The sequence below is a fragment of the Anopheles stephensi genome, chromosome 3 (assembly GCF_013141755.1).
Source record: "Anopheles stephensi strain Indian chromosome 3, UCI_ANSTEP_V1.0, whole genome shotgun sequence".
NCBI classification, from domain to species: Eukaryota; Metazoa; Arthropoda; class Insecta; order Diptera; family Culicidae; genus Anopheles; species Anopheles stephensi.
In genome coordinates, this window is record NC_050203.1 from 61,729,869 (window position 1) to 61,749,008 (window position 19,140).

Sequence of the window (19,140 nt, forward strand, 5' to 3'; positions counted from 1 at the left end):
TGTTATTCCTAGCCATACTTGTATGTGTATCCCCTGTACTGAATAGTTTGCGCCTTTTGATATAATTTAATAGTTTCTCAGTTCTCTGTTCTGCACCGAATTGTGAGGCAAAGCTATTGTGAAGGTCGGTCTGTCTCTGAGTGGTGAAGTTCAGACGTGCATGCAGGCTGCCCTTACCTGGAGCCTGACAGCCCGCCAGGCTAGCTACGTAAGGTCTTCGCAGCAGAAACTAGCATTCTCTTCATACTCTTTCCATACTATCCCCGGTAGAGGAGGTATAGGACAGTACTGAGACCCCCCCCCCCCCGCCATTGAAAACGAGCAGAGCAATTCCATCCCACCTCACTAGAGAAACAAACATTGAAACTTTGTGCGGAATCATATTAATTGAAAATGTAATCAGTGTATATTTTCTACCAAAAACAGAGAAAATATAAAAACCAACCTATTATAACGACTAGCTCATTTGCGAAACATCATCCCATCAAAGACACGCACCTCGCTTTTATCAGCTACAGCTATTAATCGTACTAATGGTGTTGAGGCAGCACCAACATTTTCACCGCATGCTAAATACCATACTACCACTGCTACTGCTGCTACTGCTGCTGCTGCATCAACTGCAATCAACCGCCACAACAACAACAACAACAACGTTAACAACAATGAACCGGTGTCGTGTCATCACCACAATCAAGAGTTCGACAAGCTGAACGGCAACGTGGCGGGCGGCGGTGGCGGTGGTGGCGGTAGCGCAGATCTGCAAACCGGCAGCAACGGCAACAGCGTCGGCATCACAGCAACGGCCAACATTACCAGCACCGGCAGTGCCTGCATCGGGGCGGGCAGTGCGACCGGTGCCGCCATCTATGAGAACAGTGCCGCACTGCGGGCGAAGAACGGTGCGATCCGAATAACCGAGAATCCGCTGCCCGAGAACGTGGCATGCTAGAAAAGAGACATATCGGGTCGGGAAAGCCGACCGGTGCTGAGAAGCGAACCGGAGGAGGATCGCGCCCCAGAACGGGACTCGGAATGGCAGGGAACGGTGGACCAGTCGCTGGACCAGCAGAAGAGCGCGGGATGCGGAAAGTGCCAGGAGAGTGTGTTTGAGGTGGACCGTGAGGACGAGGACGAGGTGTGGACGAACCGAAGGTATCGAATCGAGAAGGTTATGTTGAATGCAATATTTTCTATGCAATTTTAAGTCGAGCGATCCGATAACAGGATTAAAAAATTCGAACTCCAATATCCAAACTCTAATACACGTAACGCTTTTAATCGAAGCTTGTGACATTCGAACAAAAAGAAAACGAATGCTAATCAGAAACCAAGTCATTTTAATCTTCTAATCGATCGAATCGAAGGATAACAAAGCAATAGCAAAACTGCACGTGATTTGTGTGCGAAAAACAAAAAATTCTGCATTATTCAATGGAGCGTGCAGAGGCACGGCCTACTTTGATAGGATTCATCAGATTGATGTAAAACGACCAAACGAGGAGAGTGCGTGATGATCGATAAATATCACTCTTTCATAACGTATGTTCTCTGAGAGTTCTCTGTTATGGTCTTTCGGTTATGTTCGTGCGGTGTACAACCAAACCAAATCGCAAAACGCTAAAATCGATATCAAGAGATGTACATTTTGTAGAAACGAAAACCAAAACCAGCAAACAGAAAATCGGGAAAAAACCCCCTTAAAAAAACTAGTCTAGACAGACAACCCCACAGGCCAATAGCAACACTGTGAACAAAGGAAGGATGCGCCAAGCGTGTCGAATGGAAGGGGGAATGTTATGGTAATTGGTGTTTTTTGGCAAAAAAGAAATGTATAAAACGAAGGCTAGGCAAAGGGCTTTGAAAAAGCGATTCAGAAACCAAAAACCGACCCGCAAGAAAGCAGGCGCAGATGGGTGGCAGTTGCTGTGACGTGAGATGCATATCGTTAAAAATGGACTAAGATCTAACACTTAAACACACCATACACGAGTAGTCCCGTACTCAACCACTAGATATCCGCCGTCTGCCGCACGCCGACCGCTATGCAGTGGAGCGGGAGGACAGCAAACCCGTAGCTTAAGAACTAACGTAATGATAAGGATTAAAAACAAAATCGAAACTAATCTGAGAACCGTCAGGTCAGGTCCGTGTGCTTATGCGAACAGGAAAAGTCTCGTACAGCTGCTTCTGTTAGCCAGCAACATTTACCCCAACTTCAAGCTATGTGTTGCCGACCCCATTGGGGGTTCTTTTTTTCACACATTCCACTTAATGTCGTCGATGCGTTTAGAGAACCCTGAGAACTCCCCGAATACGTTACACGGAACGAAAACATATAAACTGCCATAGTTTACTTACTTACACGGTTGTTTTCTCCTGATGCGTGATCTCTTGGACGGATGACCAAAAAACCATCAAACGAAAACAAGCGCAACGAGACGTACGAGCAACGAGCTAGGCAATGGGATGCAAGCGGTAGCCATTGTGGTGGCCACCGTTGTGAAGGAGCGGTTGATTGTTAGTTAGGTAGGCATGGAAGCTAAAGCCATAAGCAAAACGAGCAAATAAATGCATATTTCTATTGAAAATTAAAATAATTTAAACACATTCACACGCCATTATTGGTAAGGTGCGAGACCAGAGTAGATTAAAACAACATATTATTGCATAAAGTGTACTTTAAAGTCTTGATTTAATGTACCCATTTATTGAAACCATGTTTGATTAATCAATACCATCTTTATCACGCATGTTTTGCCGCGCAGTGTAAAATGAAGAATAAACGAATCAAAGAAATTGTTACTTTAGCTAATGATACCCTAGTGTCTAGTGACGCGTAGCGGGGCAACTCTTACTCTGTAGTGATGTTGACAGTGACACTTAAACTGCTGTAAGTTATTATGAAACATATGAAATGCTCTTACAAACACAAATGCAATGCAGTCGACCGGGAGGCTACCGCTAGTGGTGAGGACTAGGACTAAGCCGTGGCTAGCATTGAAGTGATGGTAAAAATGAAGCAATATTTGGAAATTCTTTACGGATTGTAAAATTTTAATTTAAACCAATAATTTTATGGAACAGTTTCTTTTCTGATATTTACTATCCTATGGTTTAGCAAGTCTCTCAATTTTACCACCACTTCAAAAAAAAGGTCCCTCACAAAACGTGTTTCGCTCACGTAAGCAAACAAAAATACGTAGACATAGTATAGCAGCTACACTATCTGTAGATACTTTACATGTACTAGCTTGCGCCCATACTAGGCTCTTTTCTTCGCCCTAACAGAAAGGTGATACACCTTTACCGGCAGCCAGAACGCTTAACGACCTTACGCGGTCAAAGAGTCCGGGAACTAGATTTCCACATTCCAAATGGCAGACACAACCGGAACAATAAATGCAGTAGTGGCAAAACCTGGCAGCAAATCATTTAGCGTGCATGTACTATTAATTTTGACTATAGTCGAAACGAATGTCATATGTCCTGTCGACTGTCGATAGAGGAAGCGGGATAATGGCGGGATAGTCTCGGATGCGTTAATAAATCCGCGCTAGCGATGCATTGCTTGCGATCGTTTGATTTTAGTTTCTAACCGAATAATAATACCCTTTTGTAACACCCTTTTGATGTTTTATGATGAGTTGAGGCTTTAGAGGGGTTTATTTCCGCAAACGAATAGACGAGAGTATTTCTTACAATACGCAAACACAAACTGTACTAGCAGTAAGCTTTCGCCAGCAGATGGTGCAAACTGCAAACTGGATCTATTAGATATCCGGCTTAGACAGAATCATTGTGATAAGAGAGGCGGACACAGAATCCAAAGCATGTGGCTGTAACATGCGGCAAGGACGGAAGCAATGCTTCGCCACTGAGTGACGAATTGTGCGCGGGAATTGAAAGCTATGCAGATTCAAATGCCAGTTAAACACGATGAGCAGTAAAAAAAACACACACATCCGGGATCTCCGGGAACAGGATAGCAAGATTCATTTATCACTTGAGTGCCTAATCATTGATTATTGGAAAATTGGACAAACATGATAGAGTCTTATTAAGGGGAGGGGATGTGGGAGATGAAGAGCAGGTGATCAGGCCATTTTGTTGCGAAACGTCAGTTCACACCGGCAACAACATCTTCGAAAGATTTGCTTTGGAGTAGCACGCACTAGGTTCTACGTGAAAACTGTCGCCTGCGGTACGATTTAGCTTAACAAATTAAGAAAAGAAAAAAAACTAAGGCATCACGAACAAAGCTAGGTTTCGAACGAGGGACGATTGGTTTTGAGTTTTGTTCCCGAAGCATTCGGCTTTCTTCTTACACACTCTCTTTCATTTTGTAAGGATCGATAAAGAAGTAAAACTGAAAGAAAGGTAACAAACCCAAGGGAACCAGGACATTGGAGTTGAGGGGCAACTTATATCCATGCGCTAAACTGCTAAACTACACTTAGCTGCTACGCACAGCACTAGCTAGCTTACCCGGTGAAACCGAAATGAACCGTTGTTTGGCGAGCATCAGAATACCGAAACAAATACACAAACGCTTACAAACAAACAAACAAACAAACAAAATTCATCAAAACTAAATCCCAGCGCCCATGTTGCCCGTAGTAGTAAAACAAGCATTAGGACGGACAGAAAGCACTAAACGCTACACAACACCACACAATGCCACGTGAACATTAGTAGCGATGAAAGTGGACGAAAACAGGATGCAAACTTAAGGCATGGTTGGAAGAAAAAACGAGCAACGCGCGATTAGTGCAAAACAAGCATGCAAAAACCAAAAAGCGTGTTACAAAACGCCCTGCAGAAAATAGAAAATAAAAAAACCGGTCACAATAATGCAAACCAAATGATTACACATAATGAGCGAAAACAAAACGAAGAATGAATAAAACTAACGGTTCTAGTATGGCAAAAGAACTAATAAAAAAGGGGGAGCTGGTCAAGTTATTAAGACTACGATGATAACCTGTACGGCCTTACAAGGTAAGTAAATCCTACCTGCCATTTCTGGCTTATTAGACTTAATGATACCACGTAGTGGGAAAGTCAGTTCTCACTCAGGGGGAACGATGCGGATGGGAATTGAACCCTGGTTCTGCCGTATGAGGATGCTTATGATTTATTAAAATGGAATTTAAAATAAACATTTTAGTGTTTCTATTTTTTCTGCTTGCAATGTAATGCAGTCATTTTTTCAAACATATTGCACCTATCATCAAGCACGTTGCTGGTTGGCTATGCTGGATTGTGCCAACTGTTGTAAGGTTCTGTGTCAGGCGTGTACAACTTTTCCGTGCTTTTAAGGCTTTATGGTTCATATTTCTGATGCAAAAGGGAATAAGGAATGGGCTAAAGTCTGAATAAAGATCCCCTCACACACGAGCACTCATTTTTCGCTACTGAGCTACCGAAAGGGATATCTTTTTCTTACTTTTTATAATCATTATTCATTTATGTATATTGTTAAAACACTTTGTGAGGACTGCTAATCCAACTACTAGTAAGCTAATCGTGAAGTCTAGTAAGCCAGAAATGGCAGGCATGAAGAAGTGGCAAGAACAGAAGAAGTTTTACAAAAATATTTTACATTTAAGCCTACCCACATTTTAGCTATCTCAGTAGCGAAAAGTGTTCGTAAGTGGGCTGGCTTTATTTGAACTTAAGCCTAAGGACAAATGTTTGTATATGTTATAAATGTGCTGTGAATTATAAATTAGTTTGTAATAAATTGATTGTTGCTTTTGAGCTTTTTTATTAAATCCTCAATCGTGAATTATTAATCTATAGACATAAAAACATTCAATTTATTATTTTCACTTCGGGAGAAGGAAATTTAATTTATGCAGCACTCATTGTAAGATCATGTGGTGTTTTGTTTTATTTTTAATGGTTTTATGCTACCTTTTTATTATTTTCTAATAAGTGTTTTTTTATCTATTTTTACAAATAGATGTTGGATATATCGTTGCATTGGACTATACGGCGTTTATGTAAAACAAATAAATATCGTTACAGTGATTTATACATATTACGTAGTTTAATCAACCTGTGTCAAAAAATCTGAAAGGACAGAGGAGGCAGAGTGGTCCGAAATTGAGATGAAGGGATGGCGTTGATGCACGCGCCAGAAGGGCCGGGAAAATAGATTGGTAGTCGACGGCCCTAAACCTTGGGCAGTATCGAGGATTGTCACTGCAGGCTAAGAGCGCGAAGCGGTAGTAGCGTTCTATAACTGTAATCAAGCTGTGTTAGCTAATGATCCCAATGTCCCATAAGTTCAGAAGAACAACTTGGGCTGGGCTGAGCGATGTCTAAGGATTTCAGGGAACAGGCACTCCTGACTCCAGTTTGAAATGCAGTGATGACGATAATACGTCACCCAGATCGCACTTCCGATGAATTGATTAACTAGCTCTTTATAAGCTGCTGTGTAAGTTTTTTTTTTTTTTTATTCATAAAGAACGGCCTGGCCGTATTGCTTGCTGTGTAAGTTGAAGCTGTGAGATTAAAGGTTTTTCTGTACAGTTTTCAGCATTTGTGGTACAATATAAGTTTTTTAGTGTCGTTAAACAAGTATCTCAACCTTAAAAAAAGCTCAGTCAGACTTAAGAGGTTGCTTAAATTAAACGATTCACATGCTGTATGAATTGAGAAATACTGCATTGATGGATGTCATGGAATTCGTCAAAGTGATGACTTTTCCATTATCCTTTTAAAAATACCAAACAACATTTGCTACAGTTGCCTTCCCCCCAAGTCTTTCAGGTGCAGTACAAGCAGGTACTTAGCTCTTTTTGAGCGAATTTCGTTCACATTATGAATTTTCCACCATCTTTGGCGGAAAAGGTTGCTCAACCCTGCACAACAAGCACTGTTGCTGGTATTGGTTGAATGCCACACCACAGCAATTATGCGTGGAAGCTTGTTTTTCATGCCTAAACCACCCCGTTCGATCTTGCCGTTGCTTACTCAGCGCATCTTTGAACCAGAGAATGAGAGCCAATAAGAGAGAGAGAGAGAGAAAATGAGAGAGTCAACGAAGCAAAGCGAAGTACTCAAATGGAAAATATTGTGAAAAAGCGTAACCGTGCAGCATAACTAGCATCCAACATGGTATGCAATACTGCATTACTTTTGCAACGTTTTTTTGTGGATTGTTTGATAAATTGAAGTCAAGATTAAACTCTTTCGTTATTTTGGGTTTAATTTTTAATAATATACTCACCTTGATCTTCTATGTATATTGGTAAACATTGTGAATTGTACAACAAACCTCTTTAGAGCCCATGCTAGTACAACCCGCCACCATTTTTATGCTTTGTAGCATAAAAACAGAGTGAGAAAATGTTTCATTCTCCGAGAGAGCATAGAAGAGCGAACGGTGCGTTCTCGCCCCTTCGATGGCTCACGCATTTCAAGAGAGACAACATGTTTCTGTCCGGTTGGCTTAGCATCCACCTCACCCGAGAGCATCAGCTCAGTTGCAGTTTGAAGTTGAAATTCGAAAGATCGACGGCAGGCCTTAACGTCGTTCGTGGCGAGAGAGGAAAAAAAGTTAAACACTGGTGGCTCGTGTGTTACTATTACTATTACTTTTGGACGTTTGAAGCAGCTTAATTCGTTGAGGCAAAACTCCACCATTTCGAGTGAACGTTAAGAAAAACGGCAGCATCAAACACAGCTCTCGAAGTGGCGACCCACGCACATACACACACACGCAGAGCATAAGGCTCGTGTGAGTTTTCGGTGCTACATGCTGGTTACCGAGGCACCTCTTACCTGGCTGGGTGCAGCGCATACGGTGGGTGAAAGATGCCTCTACACCGTACGGTGGTGTTCTTGGGCCGCAACGAACCTTCCGGTCCGGAGCAGTGCAGCACCTTCATTCCGATGATCGTGTTTTGACGCGGGTTTTCACGGCTGGCTGAATTCTCCGGGCGATCAAAGAAGGGAAAAGTGTACCCCGTGGTGAAGTGAGTGATCATTTGAATCATTTGAATTGTTTGAATAAGGCTCACCCCGTTTCCTAGGGTGGTTTAGTTCGGTGTGTTGTTACTTTAAAACGGTGCATCATCAGTGCGACCCGATATCTGAAGTGCGGCGCGCAATCTCGTTCGAAAGTGAGTGATTACGGCCGGGGATTCGTTTTCAGCTGGCTTTGTATCGGGTGAGAAAGTGGTGAGCAGTGGGCAGATTGCGTACTATTGTGTGAACAAGTGTTTCTCAGTGTAGTGAGGAAGGTTGCGTTTTACGTGCGTTCGAGTGCGCGATTCCCCAAGGTCAGAATCATCCTTCGAGCGAATGCGAAAACTTTCCTTTCTTTGCGAATGGTTCGTTACTCAATGGTGGAAAGCAACGGTTTCCAGTTGGTGGTAAAGCTGTATTGGCTAGAATAAGTGAAGGATTGGAAAATATTTGTGAGAAAACCCAAAACCCCGCTTTAGGTTGGCCACTCTTGAAGTGTTTCTAAATAAAAGGAAAAACAATCCAATCCCATCCAACAAAACAACGATTGAAGTCAAAACTGCATCATCAAAAAGTCGAACGACAGTTTCAAACGCCAACGGACGGTGCCGTGCGTGCTATGGAGCAGCAAAGCCTACGGAACGTGGCAGCCCACAACTACCTTACCGAGCCGTAGATGCCAGCGTCGAGTAGCAAGTGGTTTCCCTGAGAAAACCGAGATTGAGACTGTGCGCGAGTAGAACGCAGCTTGCGGTGCGCGAGTGTGGGAGCAAGGAAAACAAAAAAACAACAACAACCTGTTGCAGTGTGTGCCAGTGGAAAACCGCCCGGTGCTAGAGGGTTGAGTTGCAGTGATAAATGCAGAGAAGGATGGGCGCGTACGGTGTACGGGTGGCGACGGCGGCCCTATTGCTGAGCCTGCTGTTTTCATCTGGCAGCTGCTACATGAGGGACTTTACGCACAAAAACGAGATCAACGAAATGAGAGGTAAGCTTGGTGATTCAATCAATCGGGATAAATTAGTAATTGCTATCGGTTATTCAAGTTTGAACACATCCGGTATTCATACAGAGAAAATTTGATGGTTTGTTTAAATAAGTAAATTTGTTTTATTTAGAATTTATTTTGATTGGTTATTGCCATGTTATTGTATGCTTTGCTCTTGTTTACTTTAGATTAAAATGCGTCATATAACACCACTCTTTCTTATGGGTGATTTTGAATTTCGTCAGTATTTTTCAATTTTGCAAATGACTATTTCAACATCTGATAGTTATATCGATTTCCTGGACATGAGTTTCATTTTTTAAAAGAGATTTTTGCACATGGTATACCATTGAGAATCTTAGGAATATGCAAACAAATCACTTGGTTGGACTGTCAAAATATGCCTTGACGGAGTTCATTTCAATGGAAACGAAGTGTATAAATTTTACTGTTGGTCTTGGAACCGTCTTTTCGTTAGAAATATTTTTCTCGATGAAGCGTTAAAAATATTTATAAACTGTATTAAATTAATCAATACCTAAAAAAATATGAATCTATAAGACCTTCTAAAAATTAAAGTATAGTTGAACTATAGGATCTATTTTTCTGACAAAAGATTTGCTTTCTTTACGATGGCATTTTCAATGTTGATCGTACACTTAAAAAGTGTTGAAAAGTAACCTTTTCCCTAAACCACACACACACACACAAAAACGGAACAACCTTCCCATTGGTTTCCCCCAAGCGGTACAGAGCGGTTAGGGCGGCCAATTCGCGCACTTCAAGGTAAACGGCACCCACGCGATTCCGCGACCGTGCGCGCGCCCCGGTGGAAAGGCACAGAGTGCCGATGCCGATTCACTCGCCGATCAAGTAAATCTTATTGCGTCATAAATTATTTATACACCACCACAGCAGCAACAGCAGCAGCAGCAACCAGGCGGCCGATCGAGAGGAGATTCGGTTAAAATGCTGCTGTTCGATTTTAGTTTTGTGCTGTGTGGATGGTTTTGTTTTTTGCTTCTTTCCACACAAAACACTACTTTTAGTTTTGTTTCAGACCCGTACAAACAACGGCTTGCGTGGCAATGGTAGGGCGCCTTTTACTATGGCACAACAGCGTGATCGTAACAGTCGTCTGAAAATACGAAGCGAGAGCAATCGAACGATCGTTCTTTTGAAAATTTGTGAGTTTCTTTGTGAATTTTTGCTAACCAGGATATCATAGGCTTACTCATGCGTGAAGGAGAACAACGGTCGATTTTGTAGTAGGCCATATCAAATTGTGCGTGAGGAATTTGAAGACGCACCTAGGCGTCGGAGGCTCTCCTCAATGTTTTATCAACAAATGTAATAATTTGTTCGAATAAATATTTTTCTTGAAGCTCGCTTTCAAACAGTTTCCAAGAAGTGAGGCACAACCCTTGTCTTTGAACCACTCAAACACTCGAGACATGGGTTCTTGTTCATTGCTCACTGCTCCGTGTGTTGTCCGATAAGATAGCACTCAGGGTTGTTTTCTCCGAGTGTGCAGGGAATGTATTCTGGTGCCGACTGGTGCATCCAGTGTGCACGTGTGTTTGTTTGTGTGTGTGCGCTCGTACTGACCTTCCACGTCCCTGGTGCAATTGATGCAACTGCCGGCCCGCGTTTCTGTGACGGGAAAATAGGATAATTGAGCTTGATCCCACGACCTCCCCGGAAAGCGCTTTCCGAAAATCGCGATCCCCGAAGATGATCCCGGTGCTTTGTTTGATGTGCGCAATCCGTTTGAGATTTTTTTTTTTCGTTTTGTTTTTCCCTCGGATGTAATCCCTGCCCGTAATCCAATGCTCGCACGGGTGCGGGGGGAGTTTTCGATTCTTGGGTTTCCTGTGACGAAATTCTGCTCACCCTCTGTCCGGCCCGGGGTTCCGTGTCCGGCAGGTATGCAATTATATAATGCAATTGCAAACGAGTGCACGCACCGGTGCAATTTCGCCACAGTCGCTCACGGAATCCGATTTCGGGGTGCAAGGAACCGAAACGCGTTTTGCGTACTTTGAGGGGTCGGGAATGGTTTTATTTTCTCCGGAACTTTCGGAAGCAACGGAATTCTGCCCAAAAACACATGCTGCAGCTCGGTGCACATCGGTGTTTTGTGTGTGTGCATCCTTTTTAGGTGCATCAGAGGAAAAAAAAAGCGACTCACCCGGTTGTCTGTTGTCCACCACAGGTAATGTTCAGCCCCGGGCTCGAGGGATGGGTCTTCCTACGATTGGTTGGTGTTGGTGAGCATGCAACGCTGGGTGGTGAGAAGCTTTTGCTCGCTGCTAGTAAGAAGCATGATCATGTTTTTTTTTCTCCCTCCATTCTCACTTCTCGCTAGTGAGGGCTTTTGTTTGGTGAGTGCTCTTTTTCCGCATTGTTTTACACACACACACACACTCACGCGCACATTATTGTGCCAGCATGGTGCCTTCGATGGTTCGCTGATTCGCCGTCCTTCTACCTGCGATCGAGCGTTAGTTTGGGATCTCTTGTTTGTTTCTTCATTCTGCTGCAGGTCGTTTCTTCAGTGGGGTTGCAAGCTTCCTCCTTCACTTTATGCTGCATTTATGCTAGCCATACTCTTCCTCCCTTCTGCAAGATCTGTTCCTTCTGTTCCTACCGCAGTGTCAGTTGTGGATCATTCATTCACTCACTCGACAGTGTTTTCTCCTCTCTCGCTCACTGTGTTGTTTTTACGTTGCTGCCGTAAAGCTTTCTGCTTTGCTTTTTTCCACCATCTTTCGGCCCGGTGCCATGTGAACCTGTGCACCTACACCCATGGACGTAAAAGCGGCAAAAGATGCAAAAACTGGTGCACTTCCTTTTGTTTTGCACGCATCGTCTGCCAGCACGGTGTTACCTTTCGCTTACCATTGTCTGATCGAAACCAAAGTTTGCCAGCGGAAAGTATCGGATTTTCCTACCGGAGCGTACGGCAAGCAGCTGGATCGCTACGAGGTTGTTCTCGGTGCGCAGTAGATAGATTGGCAAATAGACCGTTTTTGGAACTCTTCTCAGAAATCGGCAGCAAAAGGAACAGCAAGTGAGCAATCCTCCAATCATCATGATTTTGTGATGCTTTGCGCATCAATAAGTGGAATGAGTAATTCTTGAAAAAGAGCCACAGCGTCTATTTTCGTTTATACAACAAGTTTGTAAACAATTTTGAACTTTTAAACTACAATCTCAACAGCGGGCTAGTGATTCATCACCGCACGCTACAAGGCTTATGTCACGTTGAGGGGGGTTTGTTGTCAGCAACTCCTCCCTGTGGAGGTAACGATTGTAGATTAGCAATTTGTAAATAGATTTCATTGCCTCTTTACCGTCGTTCTACGGTGGTTCCCTTGGCTTGCCGTAAAAATCCGTTGTCGCGCGAATAAAGCCTCGAAACGTCGCGGAGGCATTCAAGAGGCACAAGCGTTTAGTCCATCAGGTTGCTCCCTCACCGTTGTTCTGACCGTTGATCTGTCTTGGCGTATTTGTTGTTGCTCACGATGATGGCTGTGTTTTGTTTTGTTCTGCTACGGTGGCATCAAAATGCAAAATCTGCAGGCTAAAGCCGCGCTACGGAAGGATTATGAACGAAGCGCGGGAAAAGAACTCACAAAACAAAGGAAACCCAAGTCAGTACTGACCGTTTTATATGTGCATTTGTATGCATATGCTCGACCACGGCACACTGGTTGCAGTGCAGTGCGTATTTAATTCGAGGCTCTCAGTTTCGTCTGCACAAATTCACGAGCAATCTCATTTGGAGTTCACAAGGCTGCTGTGTTTGTATGCAAAAACAAACTGTGCAGGGGCAGTCTCAGGAATCGCCAAGACACAAAAACACTTTTATTTTCTCTTCCCGAACCTTGAGCGTACGCTGGCCATGCTCCGGGCCAATGGCAAACAAACCCCGTCCAAGCAAGCATAACATTGTCACGGCATTTGTGGCAGTCCGACGTGGGGTTTTTTTCGGATTTGTTCAAGATTGTATGCGTACCAGCAGATTGTTTATGTTTTGCCGGACACAATTCAACGAGGGGGCAGCCATGATTTAAGGCTGAGATATTGCTCTATCTGCAAGATTGGACGCCAGCGCTCGTACACATATCTTGCGTTTTCTTTCTTTCTGTGGATACGCTGGCTTTCATACGAACTTCATGGTACGCAGTTGCAGCTTTTCGATTGCAATTTCTTAGCAGTTTCTATTACAGACCCAAACCCGGCAGCTAGAACCCGTTCCCCGACCACGCACCATTCTAGAGTGTTTGTGCGCTAGCACGCGCCGTCGGGTCTTGAACCAGTGAGTGTTAGAAACAAAGAACTTACCACGGACCAGGCGACGAACCCATTGAATGACACCGCGGGACGGCTAGCTTTCCGTACAGCCAACCTGGTGCCATTAATTGTCAGCGTACACATACAAATCACCATCATCCAAACAAGTCCTCCCACACGGGTTCGGTTAGCGGATCGGGCTTCCAATGCTTCTCCCCAACCCGATATGCGGGTCAAGCATACGAGCTTGTGGCTCTAGGAACGGCACGAAGGATAATTAAATGATGGAGTTGCGAAACGCGCGTACGAGCCGTAGAACTTGGAGTGGTGTGTATCGGGGCAACACTGCACTGCTAGCGCAAGGTAAAATAGCGTTAGATAGCTATCGAATATTTGGATCGGATCGCTCCCGCACCATATGGAGCACAGGTCTGCCGGCGTATATTGTCTGCAATTCGTACCCGAAAGTAATGAACGAAAGCTTTTCTGATTGACCTGATTTATTTTTGGGGCCAAAAATGCGATCGCCATACTCGGGTGCCGGACGGAAGGCGCCATCGCTACACATCGGGTTATTTGTCGGTCCAATTGCCTATCCACTCCATCCAACGCGCTCTACTATTTGTGCTCAATGAATTTATCTTAAGGCGATGCAAACTTCTTGCCTCAAATGCAAGAGAATTGATCCTGCAGAGCTAGAGGTGCATGGTTTGAGACATAAATATTTTAATACCATATTTCGTATGTTCCTATCAACCTCTTTGAACATTCAACGCACACCCCGCCTGATTTATATTTATACACGGCTTGTACGAAGCGAACTCGTTTTGAATCAATTAGATTTCGGGCCCAAGTTCCAGGAAAATGGTCTGCATATTAATAATGCGCTCCGTGTTCAGCTATTCCAAGCATTCCTTCAATCGCGGACTTCGATTTACATAGCCCCGGCTAACCGGGCTCGGACGATGTTTGTTGGCCCGGCGGGAGTTTGTCCCCAGCCCAGCCCTTTCTTTACCGTGCGGTTGCCCCACGGCCAACGTTTGTTTTGACTTGTTTAATAAGCAAAGTTCATATCTCGGCGCGCTTTCGGTCCGGGGCCCTCTTGACCAGATAGCGCACAGGTTGCTGCATTTCGACACATATGAAACTGCCGGAATGTATCTTGCGCACGATAACTTCGATAAGATAAGACACTGCTAAAGTCATCACGGGACGATGCAGACTTGTTGACTTTTTCTAGCAAGATAAAACGCTCAGCGTTATAGTTGGTAAATAAATGTGAGTAGAGAAATAAATAAAACGATATAGAAGGGGAAAAAACCCAAGCTAAGGTTGCTGCTGAGCACTGACTTGATGTTTGTCACTTGTCAGTTCGGGCAGCAGGAGTCTTACGGTCAATCTGGGTGGCTGGTGTGGCTAGATTAAAGTGATTGCACCACCGTGCGGTTAAAATTGATTCGATAGCGGTCTCACCATTTTTTTGAATCATTTTTTGAGCTTACTTTAGCTGATTATGAATAGAAAGTGATGTTGAAACATGTTGCAAGAGAAGCTACCTAGTTTTGATTCTAGGCTTATTTTATTTGATCTTGGTGGATTTTATTCGCTAGAACTAGCTTTACTGCCACTTAGCACAATCCCATAGCCACAGTTTGTCCGCCAATTTTCCCCTGCTCCTTCACGTGCTCATCCCAAGAAAACGCACTTCATCCAGCACGAGCGACAATTTTCTCGGGAAAATCTCATTTTACACACCGAAACAAACGCATTAGAGGGCGCTCTCCGACCGACCACTCTTTGTTGTGGTCGGCAAGTAACGGCCAGCTTGCCAGTGCCGCCTTACCGCGTTAGTTTCTTTAATGTTTTGTTTCTTACGGTTCCGAGCACCGTGTCGCGTTTCGCGGTGTTTTTCTTCACCGTCACCCAAACAATGCGGCCGAACCCTGCGCGAAAGCCCGCGGAAACGTTTTGGAAATGTGAGCCCCACCAGTTCACCCTTGGCCCAGCGATCGCCGTTTGGGAAGGAATTTGTCCCCGGACCGCACCAACACACTCTAAGCACCGCGCTAGTTGTCGGTTTATAGTGTGAATTTTAAATTGCCATAGTCGTCGTCGTTGGCTGTGCGTCGCCGTCATCACCGTTGTCGCGGTCGGTTCGGGCTCTTTGCGGTACGGACCGTTCGAAGAAAGAAACTTAAAACTGTGCGCGGACCATGGAGACGCACTTACACACCCGTTTTCCGCTAATCCGCTTGTCACAATGTCGCGGTGTGTGGTTGGTGTGTGTGTGTGTGTGGGTCCCATCGAGCGATGGAGCAATCCGATGGGGAATAATAAATTTTGTAATCACAACTCCCACGCCATCGGCTTAGCATTGAATGTGCCGCGGCCGCGGTTGGGATGGGTTTATTACATTTATTAATCACGTACAGTGTGGTAGAAAAGTGGTGCCTCCGGCTGGTTGGAGATGGAGCCGATAGATTGTTGGTTTGGTTCAAAAGTGATGAACATTTTATCTAAAGTATTATGGCCTAACATTTTTTATCGAGCTTCTTTTAGTAAAGATACATGTAAGCTATTGGAAAAATATAATTGAATGGCCTTTTAGGGATTTTTTTTCTCAATTTTTAAAGCCACCGGTCAGATTCGGTACAGAAGGAGATATTTCTGTTTGGGAAACAGAGTTCCATAAGCTCCAGTGAATAATTTGAAATATATTGGCATGTTTAATTTTCAAACACATTGCTTATTTGTATTAAAGTTTTTATTAATAAATTTTGTTATGGTTAAGTGCTTTTGTCAAATAGATAATGATTCTAAGTAGTTTAATAGTCGCAAACAATCTTCGAGTTTACATACTGCCTCTACGACAAATGGGGTATGAACTGTCAGACTAACAGTTAGAATAATTAGTTTATTTTATATTATTGTGATAAGTAGTATTTTTATTCTGGGCCACAAAATACTTTTCTAGTCCAAAAATGCTTCTTTGTGCCATGTGTCTTAGAAAACACAAAAAAAAAAAAAATTAAAAAAAACAATTTTAATACAGCACGTTTGCGATACATTTTAACCACAGTGTAACGCTTCTATGTTAATGATTTACTCGACAGATTTCTCAGCCTCACACTAACACACCAAACCGTTTGAATGGTTTACAGAAGCAGATTGTGCTTTGAAATGAATTTTTCATTCATGAGTTTAAAAAACAGTTTCACTTGTTGCCTTTTCTAACAAAGCGACTCGGTAAGATCGTCAGATAATGCTGCGAAGATTGCATGCACCGACGCGGGGAGCCTTCGAACGCTCATGTTCCGAATGATTAACGCTTGTTTGCCTATCCAGAAAAGTAACTCGATTCGACAAAACGCCAAAGGTGACAATCTAACGCTTGTTGCATCATCGGTGTCCCGATTGTCAGTGAACGAGCAACAGGTCGCACCGTGTCTTGTGCCTTCCAGTTTGTGTCGTTTTTTTGCGATTCATTACGATGCTACACACATGTGGCTGGCACACACACACACCGCGTGGAAGGCATGATCATAAATCTTGGCCCATCTCCATTCACACACATCGGTTGGCCTTCGACGAGTGGTGTGCGTGTGTGTGTGTATGCTTTTTTGCTTAGAATGCATGTTCTTCACGGCCCCCAGCTACAGCATGTAAAGCAACACGAGCCGTTTTGCATGCGAACTCCTTCAGCCCGATTCACCCGAAGCAAATCTGTTAAAACAGACACGGGAAACTTCTCGACCCAACCACGCGGCCACATCTTATTTGTATCTGAGGCTGAGATTTTACCGCCTGCCTTCCTCGCGACTTCGATAATCAGCGAAAGATGCCGTGATGACCAACCATAAAGTTTAACGAGCCGCTGCAGCAGTCAACGGAAAACCGACCATCGGGATGAAATTCGGAAAATTAAGCTTCACGGTGAAAGCATCACAGCGCAGCTCTCACCACATGACCTTCCCCACACTGTGGAGGGAAAGGTTTTGATTTCGAACTTTTATAACTTCATTCCTCGAGTGGTTTTTGTCCCGGCGGGACCCGTAATGGCTGGTAGCTGTTTTATTTGCCATCTTTGGTTTTTCGGCCTTTTGATGACTTCTTGGCTTTTCATTAGAGTGTCATAAGGGACGGACTGTGCAGGTAACATAAAGGAGAATGGGGAGACCATTCCAATGGCGGAATGTGTTCTCTTTGGGGCGGCATTCCGCGTGTTGCTGCGATACCGTTAAATCGTTTCGGCTTCCGGTGTCGTTGAGCTAATCAACTGGATCGTCAAAAGATTGAAAAGGAAAATGTTTGGAGCCGCTTGGCTCCAATGGCCCACTGGCCGAGGTTCTATTCGAGCGGCAAGTGCAAAACAGCGGGTGAATCGTTACGAATCGGTTCTCGTGTTGTTCCTCACCGTCACGCAGGACATTGTTGTTGATCGTGGACTGGAAAATGAGTTTGTTTTGTCCGGGACATTTGGACGTTTTTTTTTTCGTACTGTCCATTAATTCTTCACGTAGAGAATTTCTTTTGATTTAGCTTAGACACCAGATGTCTGCTCTTCAGATATTTCTTCAAGAAAAATCTATGTCACGACAGCGCATCATGAACTGTACGCACATACTGATCCGATGTTTTTTTTAAACCTTTCGTGCGCAACTTCTTGAGAAAATCATCTTGGGCATGAGGAATTGCAGAAGCATTTCCTGCCCATGTGCCCTACAGAAGTGTCCTGCCAGAAGTGTCGCTAGCAGTGTTACAGTTATCACAATAATTGTCGCCCCATTTGCTTGATCGAGTTTTATTTCCGTTCGATTCTCACGATGCCTTCGGGAAGAAATTCTCCACGCAGACCCGGCCGGATGCGGAATGATGACGCTAGCAAGCGCATTCGTAAGATATGTGATAATTACCCATGCACGTCCGGTTGCTGGTTCTTGCTGCTAAGAAGCAGCAAAACAGCCTTCAGACACACACGCTGCTACTACTGTGTGATTACGAAAGGCTGCTTGCCGGAGACACGGGACCGTCAGCAATCGACACATCCACCGCCTGCAGTTGCATTTGACCCACCGGGGTCTCTATCATTGAGTGTTACCGCTAGAGCACCACTGGAACAATATTTTGCAACGTACTTGAAACGAGAGAGAGAGAGAAAAAAATGAAGGAAAACACAACAGCTTCATCATACTTTGAACTTCCGTTGCTCATTTCCTTCTCATCATATCCGAGCACGACGAACGGCGGGTCGCTTGCTGGAAGCTATTGGCTTGTATGTGCTCCCTCTAATTCTCGTGTAGGCAAATGAGACACTCCCATCGTAGACTTGAAGGTTTCAGAGTCACTGCGTGGCTTGCGTTTTTGCCTGAACACGACTCTCAACATCCTTCCGGTGGAACAGGATACTCGCATCCGAACTCCGGTACCGATAATAAGCGACCGCGAAACAGTAAAGGACTCGACACAAATGAAAAGTGCGGGGAACAAAAAACTAAACAACGGAAGATACTCGAGATGCGAAGGATGTAGGGTGTGGACAAAGGCATGACGAAGAAGAAAAAAACCATCTTCCGTGGCATGCTCTCTTGGGCGACGTTTGCGTTCAACAACACTTGGCACATCCTGCGTGTTTCGCTTCCGATCGCTGATGAATGAGGAATTAATTGAGCAGTGACATCTCCCCGTGATCAAGAGTGATCTCTTGGGGTGAATCTAAACAAAAAAAAAAACAGGACATATCCTTGAGGCCTCAATCCTTTCGGAAGCAGCATCCTCGAGGGTTCACGTTAAGTGCACGCTCTTGTTTGTTATTCTAATTTCCCAACAACAGAAAACAGTACCTCATCATAGTTCCACCCTTTCAAACCGGA

At 44.1% G+C, this 19,140-nt stretch overlaps 2 protein-coding genes across 13 annotated transcripts in view; both read left to right on the forward strand.

The window, feature by feature from the left end:
• LOC118513597 (protein NDRG3) overlaps window positions 1–4,946 on the forward strand; it is a 41,915-nt gene extending 36,969 nt beyond the window's left edge. For 10 of the 12 annotated variants that reach the window (XM_036059606.1, XM_036059605.1, XM_036059607.1 and 7 more), the window contains one exon: window positions 549–4,946. In XM_036059606.1, coding sequence (XP_035915499.1) covers window positions 549–952 — 404 coding nt within the window. In that variant the 3' untranslated portion in view covers window positions 953–4,946. Of the gene's footprint in view, window positions 1–403 lie in introns of all 12 variants that reach the window. The other 2 variants (XM_036059608.1, XM_036059616.1) reach the window with 2 other exon arrangements.
• A 2,542-nt stretch (window positions 4,947–7,488) lies between these two features.
• The window catches only part of LOC118513596 (epidermal growth factor receptor), a 90,810-nt gene continuing 79,158 nt past the window's right edge, over window positions 7,489–19,140 (forward strand). The window contains exon 1 of the mRNA XM_036059598.1: window positions 7,489–8,971. Within this exon, the coding sequence (XP_035915491.1) occupies window positions 8,842–8,971 (130 nt within the window). The 5' untranslated portion in view covers window positions 7,489–8,841. The remainder of the gene's footprint in view (window positions 8,972–19,140) is intronic.